This window comes from Apiospora marii (assembly GCF_038362585.1).
Source record: "Apiospora marii strain CBS 49790 chromosome Unknown utg000011l_segment0_segment0, whole genome shotgun sequence".
Taxonomy (NCBI): Eukaryota; Fungi; Ascomycota; class Sordariomycetes; order Amphisphaeriales; family Apiosporaceae; genus Apiospora; species Apiospora marii.
In genome coordinates, this window is record NW_027117382.1 from 4750873 (window position 1) to 4766000 (window position 15128).

Consider the following 15128-nt stretch of genomic DNA (forward strand, 5'->3'; position numbering starts at 1 on the left):
TCCATCCAAATCGGCCGTTCATGTACCCCTTAATGTAATGCGTCATGGAGCCCGAAAGGGATGCCCGGGTTGTTTCTGTTGGCCATAGTATTAGTTATGAGTTGTAGACGAGAATAGAGGATGCAGCTCAAGTCAAATCACGGTCGAGCGGCGGGACGGAGCGCCCCTTTTATAGGCATAATTTTATCATAGAATCAGGGCCATTACGATTGCAATGGTCTCTGTGATACAGGAACGCCCCTATGCATCGATGTGTGGTTTAAAACACCCCTAGGTGGCTCGCACAGTGGGTGTTGTCACGATTACTATCTATTTCTACACAACCAGAACAAAACTTGTTCGGAGTACAGGCATCCCTCGCCTGTCAGCCATGTACTCCGGAGCCTTGCCACGCGGGACGGGAAGGAGAAGGATCCCATCTGGCAGAATCGATGACATTTCATGACGAAAGAAGTTCGTAGCTAACACATTGTCGTGCTACCCCGGCGGCATTGCTTGTCTCGACCACGCAAGCAGTGTTGGCTGTCTTGAACCATCCCGTCTCGCACTTCCATGCGGTGGGAGCTTGCCTGTGCTTGAGTCAAGACAGTCATCCTAGTAGTAGTTCCTGTGCCACATGACTAAATCTATCAATACTCCTTAGTCAGGTTATTGTCCAAATTCTCCTGGGTTTGGTCTCGGGCGTTCATCGCTGCAATTGTTAGACAGAATTAGCATCAGGCACAACTACTCGTCTACATTAAGAATTCTTGTCTCTTGAAGTCACACAGATGGTTCAGACACAAGTATGGATGGCCGTTTCGTTAGGCATCCATATTCATAATGGCTCTTGGCATCATCTGGTCTGTTATACTATACCCCAAGGCACCCTGATCCACACTCGAAGTCTACATCCAACCGTTGTCTCTGAGTCCCAGCTCTTGTATGCACCAAGATAGATGAGCACCACCCAGAATACGCAGGATCATGGAAAAGGAGCCATTACCAAACGGCAGGACCACACAACGGGTGTCTCAGCCTGGCCATGATACCAACAGTTACCCAAATCGGCAGGTATAAGAATCTTGATTTCAAAACGCCCCCGACCGCCTTACTTCTTACACATTCTGAGATAGGCAAGATGGTTTCACGAAAGCCTGCAGAGAAAATGTCCAGTCCACGTCATCCTTACCCTGTCGTTTGCGATAAGACGCATTGTTGAAGATGCAGCACCCGGCGCCATTGCACAGATCTGCATCCACGGATCTCTAAGGCTGTCGAGAGTTGTTTCCATCATCGAGCTTGCTCTGGTGATACGATATCTACGCCCGAATTTGGTACAACCTTGGTTGTACATCAAGTGAGGCTGTCACCATTCCCCCGCCAAAGTGCCCGGGGCAGTCACTTTCCATTCACTGCTCATAGCCTGCCTCGGACTGACCCCCACCCGGCGTCATCCGGCATATCTGCACCGTGGTGATACGCCTCTTGAGTGTTGAAACATCTCAGGCATCGGCATGCAATACTTCCTTGCTGATATATAGTCATGGCATCTCTGATAGGACACCGCTTACGATCTTTTCCTGCCGGGCGTGTCGTGCATCTTGAACATCGCCGCCACCAAAGGGCAAACGCTCCAATCATCGCCATCATCCCATCCACCACATGATGCCACGCCAGGCAGCGTAGGACAATCTGTTCCCAACATCTCGCCTCGTCCCCCAGGCGTCCTTCGTGGGTAACCCGGCAATCTCCCCGGGCGTCGGAGCCAGATCCGCGGGTGGGGGTGGCGCCGGTGGGTGATAAGCATGCCCAGCCCAGCCAGCCTGCTATTACATCGCGCTCTTGCATATACCCAACCCTCCACATACGCACTAATTTTCACGGTACGTAAGTAACTACCTGAGAAAGGCATGGTTTGCGGTATCTGCATCCAATGGCAACAGATAGGAAGGCTTCTACGCATTTCCATCACCGCCTTTTCGGCGCCGGCGCCGGCGCCGTCAGCCAGCCACATCGAGCAGGCAAAACATCCCGCAGGGAACTGACTTAGATCTTTCGATTCTAGTACGATATGAGGCAGATCTGCAGCTGCATCTGCATCAGCAAGAGCCGGGCGAAAGTGGGTTGTGACATATCAACATGACAAAGATATTGCAGAGTGGATTTCCAGAAGTCAAGATTCAGGTTTTTGTTTTATTCTCCATGCCGGCGGTGAAAATATGACAGGTGTTATGGAAGTGGGGGCCGGCGGACCGGGAAACCGGTCATTGGCTGAATGAACGGGGTCATGGCCGTCGGTTTCGGGAGTTTCTCCTTCGCCCAGTCAGCGCTTATCCTGGCTCGGTATCAACTTGACGGTTCGTCGTTTGTTCCTTCTAGAAGAAAGGTAAAGGTACATGTTACTGCAAGTACAAGCGTAAAAAATGACTTGTCCCTTTTTTCCTAGGGCGGGCAGAGATCTCGTCGCCCTTGTGGTGAATCTATTCCTTTTCATATTCTCGTTCTTCTCATTCGCCTTCGCTATTTGAATTTTCTCTTTTGTTCCGTCTCTAGCGGCTATATCATTGGCCGTTTCCATACTTCCCCCCCCCCCAGAAAGCAAAAGTCGACTGCCGGGGTTTACCCCACAGGTCAAACAAACAAAGTCGTTGAAGAAGGGACGGACCGGGGCCGTCCACACATGTCATGCTAGCTTACCGACTTGAGAATAAGAGCTGTCACAAATAAGAAGCGGAAGCGGAAAAGGAAAGAGCACCATACCAAGCTAAGCCAAGGAAAAAGGTGATTGTTACGGAGCTAATGCAAAGAAGCCAGCCAGACAGAAGCTTAGGGGTGGATGTGGGTAATGAGGTATATCATGTACATGCGAATAGGCGCACGCCCCCCTGACTCGTTGAGAGTGTCTTTCTTGTACTAATTACTATGCAGGGAAAGCGGTCTAGGAATCCACACCCCGTTCGCTCTCGTCACAAATCCCCATATAGTTTTGCTTTTTCTCTTTTTCATTTTGTATTTCACTTGTAATCCTTTGCCCGCCATGATATGTACCTCCTTCGATCTTGACCCGCCATCTCTAGCCTCTAATTTGGTGACATGTCATGCCTCAAAATGTGATCAGTAATCGCGGCGGGCGAACTGTCTCCTTTCCCCCACAGACACCCACTTGCTCCGCGGAGCTTTTGCTGTCGTTCGCATGGAAATTCGGGCGCCACTGACGCGCGGGACGAGCTGCAATCGGGGCTTGGCTTGGTTCGTCTTATCTCAATGTGGGATGGAGTTCGGCAGTCTGACAGACGCCCGAGGAGTCTTTTATGCATGCATGTGGATATGTCAAGGTTCATGGGTCCATGACATCTTATCTTGCCAACCTACCTACTAGACCGCCTGCTGCGCCCATTGTCTCTTCACCGGTCTTAGGACACTGCATTAGACAAGATCCATGATAGGGTTATGAGGCGTCAATGGAAAAGCAAAAAAAGAAATATGTCTCGGACGCACGACAGAGCGGCATGCAAATGGCGGTCCACGGTTCGTTTGCTGCTCACCCCAGGAAAGTCGTGCTTCGAGCCACATCTTTGAACTCCATGGTGGGAGAGAGCAAGCCGTCTTATTGTAGCCCTGCACACGGACGGAACGGGACGTTCGTGCAGCTCAGCGAGACATTATGCAATAAACCCCGGATTCGTCCAGCATGCCCCTTACTAACCGTGCGCTTACTGGGGAAGAGCACGTCCACATGCATGATACTGATACTAGGCTGGGCATTTTGTCTTGTGACGCAATCTGATATTGTCTAGGATAGATGCAACAATCTTGTATTTGGTAGATAGCCTTGGGAAGTATGTGAGCACTAAAAGTTTAAATACAACTGTTTATGATATGCAACATGTAAGTGGCGCAAATTGAGAGAGGGGAGAAAGGCTGAATGCAGTGGCGGCGGCCAAATCCGACCATTCCGCGGTTTCAGTCGTCCCAACGCTGCCATTGCTTCTGGGCATGCCAATCCGCCTGGAACATTTGCGAAGTGAAATGCATGTCACGCTCCCAGAAGAATGGCCGGTCTGGCTCGGGTCGAACCTCCTTCCGCTTCATGGCGAAGCGGGATGTGTCGCGACTGACGGGCCTCTCCGTTTCCGATTCAACTTCGAGGCTTGGTTAGCATTGTGGCCCACATAATGTGGAAGATAGGGGGTTCTTGGGCTTACTTTCCCCTTCTGAAGCCCTGCATAGTACTGTCATGAGCCTCTGCACGTCGTCGCTTATATACTGAAGCTGCTTCTTGGCTTTGGGAGGGCTCTTCCGAATTTTGTCCCAGTCGACGTCGACGGGACGCAAGCCTCGTCTGTAGTACGTCCACATGCAAAGAATGATGTTTGCTCCTTCGTGGAGTCCTTCCATACTCTCCTCGATGTCGTATCGTGCCTGGACTCTCGCATCAGTCGTTAGGCAAACTTCATGTCAGGTGTTGTAGTCATACCTTAATTTGATTTTCCCTCGACCACCGGAAGCGGTCCTTGGAGGTCGCCGATATTTCGTGTAATAAGATAAACACAGCAAAGTAGACAGTCTCAAAGCAGTTGGGGTTTTTGCTCTGCATCAGTGCCCACAGATCCTTGAGAATCATGGCCCTCTTTTTCCTGAGCAGTGTGTCGTACACAATCGAGGTAAATTGCTGACACACCATTCGGGGCACCGAGATGTGGCCTGATGGGAATGGGTAATCCTTGTGTCTCTCCGGTTCCATGCCTAAATGTTCATCTCCGACTATCTCAGAGGAGCCGATGGTATGTCCTGATTATCTGTGAGTGAGGACTCATGTCAGAGCGAAAGGCGAAATGTTTACTTAGCACAAACCAGAACCCCCAAAGTTCTTTCATGAAGTCGGGGAGATTGATATGGCCAGATTTCCCCTGAAGCAGGTTAGATGACGACCTGTGCCCGCGGATGAGGTTTGACTGACCGTGACATGTCTCATATGGTTCCACCTGCAACGACCGTAAGTGTTTGTGACCAGCAGTGTCGAGATGGGGAACTTACGCAGCCTTGTATGTTTCTTGAACAATGGGGTGCACGTCGTGCCTGCTAGCAAACTGCTCCACAGCTTCGAATGTGTTTTCCTCAGCGTGCTTCACAAATTTCTTGCAAGTCTCGCCGACACTGGCAATGGCGTATGGCGGTAGCTTGGAGGTGTGGCAGATTCCACGCTTGTCGGTCCAAAGTCGGTCTGTTACGTCACCAGGCTGAGGCTTGAATCTCCTGACCTTGATCTCGAACGGTTTCGAACACAGCCCCTCGCTCACCTGGATGACTCGGATTTCGTCGTCTGCCCAGTCGGCTGCGGGTATGTCATACATTGTGTTGCCTCGCCATCTTTTGGTTAGTTGCAAATGGGCTTGGCGATAGACGATAGCGGCAGTGAGCTTCCATCTGACGCACACCATGGTGTGGATGACCTTCTTGGATGGCTTGATCATAGAACACGTCAGGCAACGACCATCCTCGGGGTCGGGGTTTGGAAAACACTGGTCATGTTAGTCGAATTCAAGATGTGCTGTGGTAAGACGGAACGTACCCGTTTGCGTTGCATTTGGCAGCGAAGACATGCCGCCATGCGCCTGGTTTTGCTGGTCTCCTGCCTCTGCGAAAGAGACATTGCGCCTCTCTTCTTGGGCCTGTGCGGCATAGTTGGATCATCATGGTCATATCGGTCTAGTGTCTCTGGGGATGATGTGCCATATGCTGTGTAACTGGAAACGACCTCCTGAGGCTGGTCGAGGTAGTGAGGTATGCATTGCCATGCTCCGTCTATCGGACTGGCGCTGCCCGAGCTTGGGGGTCGCTCAGGGCCAAACTTCTCTTTCTCGGGCACTTGCTCTTTCTCCACCCAGTGCCACTCCGGCTCGTCCTGGTTCGTTGGGGAAAAGTCCATGGACAGCCTCAGGCCTGTTGCCATGTTAGCTGTTTGCATCGCGGACGAGTCAGGCAGAGAGAAGGATGGGCTCAGGGTTTGAGCCGCCGACATGGGATCGGACTGGACGACGCCTTCGAGGTCATTGTCTGCTGCGGTGAAATCAATGGATTGGTCAACCAGGCTGTCAGGGTGGTTGTTGTGGGCATCGTCGTAACCGTAAAGCTGCATGTCTTTTTGCTGCTGATAGAAGGAAAGGTGATGATCAAGAATTAACGAAATGTCGACAGGCTGGAAGTTGAAGCACCAGGGCTGACCAGATCCATGGGAGAAAGTTGGAAAACCAGTCATCAGGCTGGGGTTGTGGGATGGAGGGGGAGAGGGATAAGGGTAGAACTCGAAGGTGGCATCTGAGATGGCCTCCCCACCGCCATGGCCCATGGGCGGAGGCTGTGTCATGGTTGGCTCATGGTCCATATGATGCCAGGGTGTGCCGGCTGGTTCTTGGGGTGGTGGTGCTGAGGATAACATCAGACGCAAGTCCGGCGAGCCGGCAAAGGTTGATGCATCAGTCATTGGCACCCCCTGGTACTGGTAATGCATGCTGTCCATCATTGACACCCCTTGATAGGGATGTCGAGGGTAGTTCCTCTTCGTTGGCCGCATATTGCGGTGTAACCAGTCAGGAACAGGGTCATCTGACGGGCCCAAGCAAGGATCCAAGGCGAGGCGGGCCCTCTTTCTGGTCTTAGTAGTCGCAAACTCAAGTCAACACAGGGTCACTCTACTTTGGAGAACGGGCAAACAAATGAGACGCGCGCGCAGGAGACAGAGATGGAGAGTGAGAGAGACGAAAAAGGAGGTTCCATTACATGAAAGGAGGTGGGCTCGCCCGGAGGTACCGCAACACGAATCAGCGGACCGGCCATTGCTGCGTGGCAGGCCAGGTTGAGTCCAAGATGAACCAAGAAAACAGCCGGTGTGGAACAGCCCCGAAGTATAAGATGGCCTATCGTGACAGGCAGACAGGATACGGGGATGGGCGGCGATGTGCAAGTGGGATCGCAAGTGGGGCTGATTTAAACCGGTGAGGCGCAAAAAGTGACAGACAAGGCTAAGGAGGACGACGTATTGTAGTTAGGGTGGACGCAGGCCGGGGTAGGATGGGGTCTTGGTGGGTTGCACGACCGGATGGGCAGCAGGCCGCCTTGCCTTAAGCGTCGAGCCAAAGATCTGCCAACCTCAAGATTAGGGTCGTTTCGTGGGTCAAACTCCCGATCAATCGGGTTTCTTCTGGCAGGGGTTGGATCACTGGTTGGCTGGCGGTGTCGGCCGTCAGGTTGCACATACAAGATTAATCGAGAAATGGATCGGGACTGATCAACCGATATCCATCCATCAAGCTAGCATCAACCGATCAATTGATCAAATAGATGGATGCAATTGGAACTCGAAGCAGGCTGGTGTGAACATTAGCAGGTAAGGAATTGCATGTACCAGTACCTCCTGGTTCCACGGACTCGGGAAAGGTATATGTACCTTGGTTCGTGGTAGAGGGGTTCGAATCAGACAGACACTTGAGGTAGTAGGGTATTGTGGTGGCAGTAGATTGGTTCGGAGGAGGAGGACTGCACTGCGCTGGGCTGGCCTGGACTTGGATCGTCGGGGTTTTGATTCGCACGAACATGCAATCGAAAAAAACCAGTGCGCGACGGGGGAGACTCTGCTGAGGGGATGGAGGGGAAAAAAAGATGCAGAAATGAAAAAGGTGTGCGCTGGCATCAGTCGGTATGGTGGTTGGTTCTAGATCGTTACCCTCTCTGGGTTACTCTCGCTGTTTCCGTCTCTTTTCTTTTTCTTGTTCCTTCTTTCGTCTGCTTTTATCTTTTGCAACCTGCACTTGCCCATTTTCACACTCAAAAGAGAAGAAAAAAAGCAGGACGGGACGGGAGGCAAGCAATCGAGGAAAGAGCAAGCAAGCCCGGGAAAGAGCCCTCCCCAGCTCATCCCCTCTCTCTCCTGCTCCTCCTCCACCAACACCAACACCAACACCCCATGTGCCCGCCATGCATCAATCTCTGAGGAAAAATAAGAGCTTGGTGTGTTAGCCTGTTGCTGTTCACGCCACCTCATTGGCGGCCAAGCAAACAATTCCGTTACATCGACCTTGCTTATTCTTGTCTTCTCATATGATAGTTTTTTCTTTTTCGTTTTGCTTCTCCGGAGTTTGGGTCCTAAATCGTAGGTACCTTGCACCTGACACCCAGCCAGCGCCATATATGCATGGTGTTCCTCGAGTACCTCGGGCGACATGAGCTCATTGCATCGGGCGCCGTACGCTTCAGCGTTTTATCCTTTAGCAATGCTGCAGCAGGCGAAGATACTACTAGACCTGGACGAATAAGAAAAGGCACTTTGTGGGTGACTTGTCGTTGTTGCTGGTTCCAGTGTTTGTGCGACTAAGACCACGTGCACGTGTTTTCTCGAGGTCGCACGTCTTTGCTTTCGGGCCTCCAAATTTCAGCCGGCACTCGGGGTCGGCAAAGCGGTCCCCAAATTGTCGCATCATTGGACCATGCCATACAGAATCCTGAGCCAGATCAGAAGCACGCCATTAAAGAGATGGCGATTTATATATGTGACAGTCCCAACAACTGCACGAATCGCATCTCGTCTTGCAAAGTTGCAGCTCCCCGCAATGCTGCGCTGCACGCACTGCTAGACGGCGCACTCTGCTATGGATCCACTTGTCTCGTGCAGGGGTACGGCCATGAGGTGTGGGGGCCAGAAATCAACGCGCATCGACGCGAGACGAGACAATGCACTTGTACCCTTTGCCCATCTGCCTGCCAAGCTTGATTCTGCGCTCCGACTTTGGCACTGGTAGATGCTACGGTGCAATACTACCACCTACGTCACCTTTCTGTCAAAACCCCCAGAAGACGAGCAGAACCTCATTGATATATCACTTTTCAATCCCATGGGAACTGCAGAATACCGATTGGGAAGTCGTTTTTCGACAGCAAAACACGGCTGACATATGCACACCCTAGGTATGATCTGCAGACGGGAAGACCCCCTGGAGCCCATGGGATGCTTACCCTGGGGCTAAGTAACGGCCAGGTCACCTACTCGGCGGAAGAGAAAAATCCGGGTTTCTGGGCCAGATACCCACTCGCACACTGCATGTTATATGATGGACCTCCTCCTGCCTATGCGTCCAATGGTGTCGGGGTACAAAGGTTCTCCTCTAGGAACCGTTCCTTTTGCCCGCTTCGCTTGCAGGCCCTTTCGGAATCCGGCGCCGTTGGCTGCCCACTTGCCACCCCTCATCCACCTGGTCGCCTCGGGTCGCTTTTGGGAAATCTTCATGTTGGATGCCACGTCGATCGGCATACGCCTAGCATAGGTGACGGCATAAAGCAAATCTGGCAAGTCTGGCAAGCTCCAGTGACCGCTAAAACTACCGGCCTGCCAAGGCTTCCTCGTGATTCTTTGCAGCGATGGATTGGGCTGAAATCTGGCTGGATCGTATGAGTGAATCGGTTTCGAGGCAGCACATGCAACCCCCCATGATGGCATGGTCCGCTTTGACAAACTCAGACAGTCAGGCCATCGCCTTAGCTGGCTCCTAGTTTCACTTCTCCTTCAGCCAGCGACGATGCTGCCTTTTCTCAACCATCTTTCGAGCCACCACGATACCCTAATTCTTCCACGCTCTTAACGTGGCCCCCTAGACTGAGTGTCGGCCAAAATGCCCACGAACCACTTGGCTGGCCGGGCTGGGATCGGCGGTAGCTGCAGCCCTCTGCTGCGGCTACGCCGAATAGCAATCAGGCCCATAACATCCTAGGATGGGTATGCAGCTTGATGTAACGCTATCAGGATAGGAGCGGACACCATTAGCCCAACTCCTAAGTCTATCTATAATACGACCCTTAACGCTTCATGGTCTATGCCCCCTTGCGGCTACCTTGGGTCTTTCGATTCCTTCTTTTACTTCCGCCCGGGATATTAAGTCTTTCCACCACACCCTATGGTACAGGCGAGGGCTTCGGTTGCTTTCCGATGGTATCTCCCACCCGTCTTCCGTTGATGACAGGGAAGTGACCTCCATGAACCGTGCTTTACTTATATATACCCCTTAGCTCCTTGTGCCTTGTTCATGACTACACCCTCAGCCGCCGGCTTCTCACCCAGCATCCTTTGCTATAAAGATCCCCGTCAGACTCCAATCTTCACAACGCGTGTCCAAAGTTTCTACTAGACCGTTGCTTGCTTCTTGGAGTGACAAAAGATGGCAACCCAGACCTTCTCTCTCAGTTCACCAAGCCTCGCCTTTGCTCGGGACCAGGTTGCTCATGAACACACCCACAACCTGCCTCGTGCTGCACTAGCCAACTTCCCATCGCAAATACACGGCCCTACAGCATGGTCAGGGTCGGATGGCGACCAGCCGGTGCATGTCCTGGAGTTGAGCGACCAGGATGTGGCAGTTGTAGAGACTGCGTTGGAGCGTTTCAAGGGTCGGTTCCTCATCATTATCCTTTGTGCATACCAGATGCCGTGCTAACGTTCCCCGCAGGTCTTGGTTTGCACGGAGACCAAGTCTCCCGGGAGTATTTCCCTCTCCCTGGTCTGGACAGTCGTCTCGATCGATGCGCACTGGAAGTTCACAACGGAACCGGGATATGCGTTATCCGCGGCCTCGAGTCGAAATACTCCGTTGAGGACTACATGACTATCTACTTGGGGATTTCTAGCTACCTCGGCAACCGCCGAGGGCTCCAAGACGCCAAAGGATCAATGCTTTGTATGGTTCTACCCTGGCGGTCTTAAGTAGCATACTAACCGATTTCATAGCTCATGTTACGGATTCAAAAACATGGACTGTTCCCCTGGAACGGAGGCACGGCATACACACAAACTTTGGCCTGGTGAAGCTCCTTTCTTTCTTCATTTTCTTCCTGATCCATACCAAGCCTACCTGGTAGAAACCTCTTCAATCTACTCAGCAGTGAACGCTTCAAACTAACGATACGTACGTCCCAGCCTCACCACTGCGATATGGGCTCCGACATCTTGTCTCTTCATATACGCAAAACGGCTGAGATCGGGGGTCGGCTATGCGTTGCTTCCTCTCATACTGTATACAACGAGCTGGCTCGTTCCGACCCCTCCACTCTGCGCACTCTAATGGAGCCAAACTGGCCGGTCCAAGCGTAAGTCAAGCCACGAACGTGTCTGGGACTTTGACTGACCTCCTATTCCACAGGAGCCTCCGCCAAAAGCCACCATACACACTGTGCCCCCTCTTCGAGTACTACGAGGGCAACCTTCTGTTCTCCATGGACCCGGCGAGGCTGGGCCCTGTAGCGTCGGCGCCACGCACAGCGGCAGCCTCAAAGCTGCCTCCCCTCACGGCGGCCCAGCTGCACGCGTTGGGCCGAGTACAGCAAGCGGCGCGTCAGCATGAAATCTGCCTCGAAAGCGAGCCGGGAGACATGGTCTACCTGAACTCGTGGAGCACACTGCATGCTCGCCAACCTTACCAGGACGGCGAGACGTTCTCCCGCCATCTCGTCCGTATGTGGCTGCGAAACGATGCGTTGGGCTGGCCGGTGCCGGAGTCGATGCTCATGCCCTGGGGACTCCTCGTACGGCGAGGCCTCCGACCGCGTCATCAATCGCCGCTACCCCGTGGTCCCCATGCCCGTGTACATGGAGCCAAGGTACCACAACACCACGGCTGCTTTCGTCCCGGATGATGACGAAGAGGACGAAGACGATGTGGGCGAGATGGCGGCTGGTGATGATACCACAGCCGCTCAGGCTTCTCCTACGACTATGACAACTCCTACTACTCCTGCCACTGTGGACCACGACCCAAGAGTTGGGGCTGCGGTCGTGAAAGACGATCTCTAACTGAAACCTCCTTCTACGTCCATCATCGGAATATTTGCGGATCTACTTGCGTTTTCCTTGGGGATTGGGGGTTCGGGCGCGAATCTTAGCATGTCTATTGTTTCTCATTTTCTACAGGCTTTTTCTGGTCCTATGATTGGTGGCAAGACGATAATTTGCGTCTAAGTAGCATTACTAGATGCGTGAGAGGATATGTGTGGGACTAGTTGGTACGTTATGGACCAAGTTGTGTGTTTGATAGGTTGGTTTCTGGGCGTTGCACGGCTCTGGATTACGTGTGTACTTACCGGATCGGGAAAATTGCAATCAAGTGTGCTCTATACTATATCATCTCACATGCTATTTTTGATTAATGATCATTGTACACCTCTCTGGTCTACCATCTACCTCCACGCCAGTTTGGATCTCCTGTTCCGGAGGCAAGTGGGCAGAGGCAGAGATGATATTATGCAGATGCAGGTATAACTACTCGCGCGAAAAGGGACCAACCATATGTAGGTCAGCTCGACGTTATAGAGACGCCGTGGCTGCATGTGGCGCAAACTGCTTGCACTTGATAGTGCATGCATACAGACAACAACCCTGATCATCTACGGGCATGCCGACATCTGCCACCTACAGGGTTGGATTTCGACCTCGTCGGTTGAAACCGGGGTCGAATGGCTGGATACGCAGCGCATATAGATTCGGTCACGAGACTTACCAACGAACAAACAGATGCAGCAGACCGGGATCTCAACTTGTGGGGGCTATGCGTGTATGCGTGTGTGTGTGATACAACATAAACTACTTGCAGATCTTCGGAAGCTTGGCTAGCAGAATCGGCCTTGGCCGGCATTGTTTTGGCATGATATGTGACATGTCATAGGTTTGCAGTGCATATGATACGATCATCAGTCTCGATCCGAACGTCCACTCATCCGAGAAGCAGATGCCCCGGGCCGAGACTACATCACCATGATTAGTAGAGCAGGGCAGACTGCAAACATCACGCCATGCTGTCGGGGCCCAGAAACGAAGAGTATCCAGGCGGGCCGGGACCCTCTGGTTCGACGACGATCCGAGGACGTCGGCCTATCCGATAGGACAGAATACGATACGGATACGATAGGGGGCTTTGGCCGGGGTTGCGAGCTGAATGAGGGATGTATGTGAAGATGGTGACGTTGGTGACACGATGATGGCGAGTACCGAACCAGAAAGTCGGGATCTAATCTAGTACGGAGCAAACGCGACCGCACGCGCGCGGCGAGCTGGTTGGTTGGGTGGTTGACTGGGGAGTTTGAGGCTCCCCTCGCTTACAACGGCCCCCAAGTTTGTTCCCTGCCGAACCCGGAATTTTCTACGCGCCTGGTGTCCAACAACCAAACCGTCGGGCTCCCGCGCGCTCGTCTGATAGGGCGCTTACGCAAGGAGGGGCACTACTAACACTGGATCTGCAGCTCGCGATCGCCGTCACTTGCGCTTGGGGGCCAAGTAGCTAACGGGCCTTGAAAAGCGCCCGAGTGACACAAACATTTATCGCAAGCAGCAGGGATGGTGACACGAGAATAGCAGATGTCGCAACGCGAGATCGGTGTCTCGGGATAGCTCCATGCGTCGGCGAGACTCGCCGAGTTGCTGGCGGCTACTCGACGCACTAGAAGATCGCATTCCTCGACAAGCGCTAGATACGTGTTCATCGCTCGAAGATGCAAGATACGATGGGTGGCTTTCTTTGGTTAATAATCTATCGTCTCTGTCTAATCACAAGGATGGGTATGCCAGGTCGAGCCCATGTCCTGTCATGCGCCATGGACAGGCTAGCACGATCATGAGATCCGACCTTTGTCCTCACCATCGCGTCAACCCAACGCAGGAAGTCCATCACGGTGCGTACAGCTCATTGATCCAAGACGCGACCTTGTCAGCCACGACTTCACTATGATCTAGTGTTTTGTTCATGCATATTAGTATCTTCATGCAGCTGGACAGGCGGTGAAAGGAGAGCAATGCATAGACGGAGATGATGATGCATTGAAGGCAGTCACGCGGAACGAAACGGGGGTCAAACTTACGTATACAGAACGCATGAGGCAGATTGCCCTCGTCGACCATCAACCGCGTCCTTTCAGCCTGCTTCTGCCGGCGCTCGATGAACGCATCCCGGAAATGGTTCGCGACCCAGTGGTCGTCCTTGCCGAAGAAGAAGAACTTGGGCGGCAATTTGTCGCCGTTCGCGGCGGCGGCGCCGCTGCTGTTTTCTTCCTCCTCAGAAGCAACAACAGTACTGCCACTAGCATCGCTACCCCGCTGCGCCGCCGCCTCGCCTTCCCGCTCGATCTCCCAGAGCTCCTCGTCCCACTGGTCCTCGCCGATGACGCGCATCTCGTCGAGCCCCATGTGCAGGGCCTGCCAGACGCCGTCGCGGCTCTGGAGCCAGCGGGCCGTGACGTCGGCGGCGGCCGGGGGTGGCCCAGGAGCGTCGTGAGGACCCAGCGCAGGGCGACGCCGGGCCAGAGGCGCAGGAAGCCGGCCGCGAGCCGGTGGGCGTGGCGCTCCAGGAGGGCGGCGCTGCGGAGCAGCTCCAGCCGCTGCCCGCTCGGCGAGTGCCGGATGTGCTCGATGGTGGGGAAGAGCAGGATGCCCGTCTGGAGGCGGAGGTGCGGCGCCCGCTCCGGCGACCGGAGCTGCTCGTGGAACAGCTGCAGGATTAGGTAGGTGCCGACCGAGTGGCCGATCAGGATCACCTCGTCGAAGGGCTGGCCGTGCTTCTGGGGGTTGCCTGCTTCGTCCTGGATGCAGATCGCGGAGAGGGTCTCGAACAGGTAGTTCACCTGGTAGGCCACGTCGCGGGGTGGGTTTGCGTCGCTGAAGGGTTCGTGGTCGTCGTCGTTGAAGCCGGCTAGGTCCTGCCCGTAAATGTGGAACTGGGTTTCCTTAGAGGCGGGAGACGAATCCAGTAGAGTCCGTAGTGCGGATAGGAATGGCTCATAGTAGTCGATCAGGCCGGGGTTGCCCGAGATCATGAAGATGAGGACATCCTTGCTGGATTTCCCTGATGCTGCTCTAGACCCCTGGCCAGGTGGAAAGGAAAGGGAGTGGATGGCCATGTCTCGTCGGGGGCATCAAGCGCTCAATCCCTGACCCTAAACCGGCTTGTTGGATGCAGGCAACTTGGGATGCAAGTCAAGCCTCAGTCAATTCGGCCGGCAGGGTGTCTGTGGCTCCTACTCCAGCAGGGTAGCAGCAGCTGGTCTCCTCGGCAGTTCAAGTGTGGCTCAGGCCTTGGTTTGGATCTTCAATGCAGTCCGACCCAACGAGCCAGCCTAAG

General features: G+C 53.6%; 4 protein-coding genes across 4 annotated transcripts; 1 reads left to right on the forward strand and 3 right to left on the reverse strand.

The window, feature by feature from the left end:
- Window positions 1-3945: 3945 nt before the first annotated feature.
- On the reverse strand, window positions 3946-6466 carry PG985_014649 (uncharacterized protein; the record flags this gene model as incomplete). The annotated part of the gene is made up of 8 exons (XM_066834415.1): window positions 3946-4132; window positions 4250-4404; window positions 4460-4612; window positions 4664-4773; window positions 4826-4892; window positions 4943-4967; window positions 5020-5504; window positions 5555-6466. The coding sequence occupies 8 exons, from the start codon at window positions 6464-6466 to the stop codon at window positions 3946-3948; spliced, it is 2094 nt and encodes a 697-aa protein (XP_066679155.1).
- A 2613-nt stretch (window positions 6467-9079) lies between these two features.
- PG985_014650 (uncharacterized protein) lies at window positions 9080-9262 on the reverse strand (the record flags this gene model as incomplete). Its single annotated transcript, XM_066834416.1, has 1 exon — window positions 9080-9262. The coding sequence occupies one exon, from the start codon at window positions 9260-9262 to the stop codon at window positions 9080-9082; it is 183 nt and encodes a 60-aa protein (XP_066679156.1).
- Window positions 9263-10187: 925 nt separating this feature from the next.
- Window positions 10188-11815, forward strand: PG985_014651 (uncharacterized protein; the record flags this gene model as incomplete). The annotated part of the gene is given in 6 exon segments (XM_066834417.1): window positions 10188-10416; window positions 10452-10703; window positions 10754-10827; window positions 10943-11112; window positions 11166-11547; window positions 11558-11815. The coding sequence occupies 6 exon segments, from the start codon at window positions 10188-10190 to the stop codon at window positions 11813-11815; spliced, it is 1365 nt and encodes a 454-aa protein (XP_066679157.1).
- Window positions 11816-13681: 1866 nt separating this feature from the next.
- On the reverse strand, window positions 13682-14907 carry PG985_014652 (major facilitator superfamily transporter; the record flags this gene model as incomplete). Its single annotated transcript, XM_066834418.1, has 3 exons — window positions 13682-13743; window positions 13873-14227; window positions 14290-14907. 3 exons carry the CDS (start codon window positions 14905-14907, stop codon window positions 13682-13684), a joined length of 1035 nt encoding a protein of 344 aa, XP_066679158.1.
- Window positions 14908-15128: the final 221 nt, after the last annotated feature.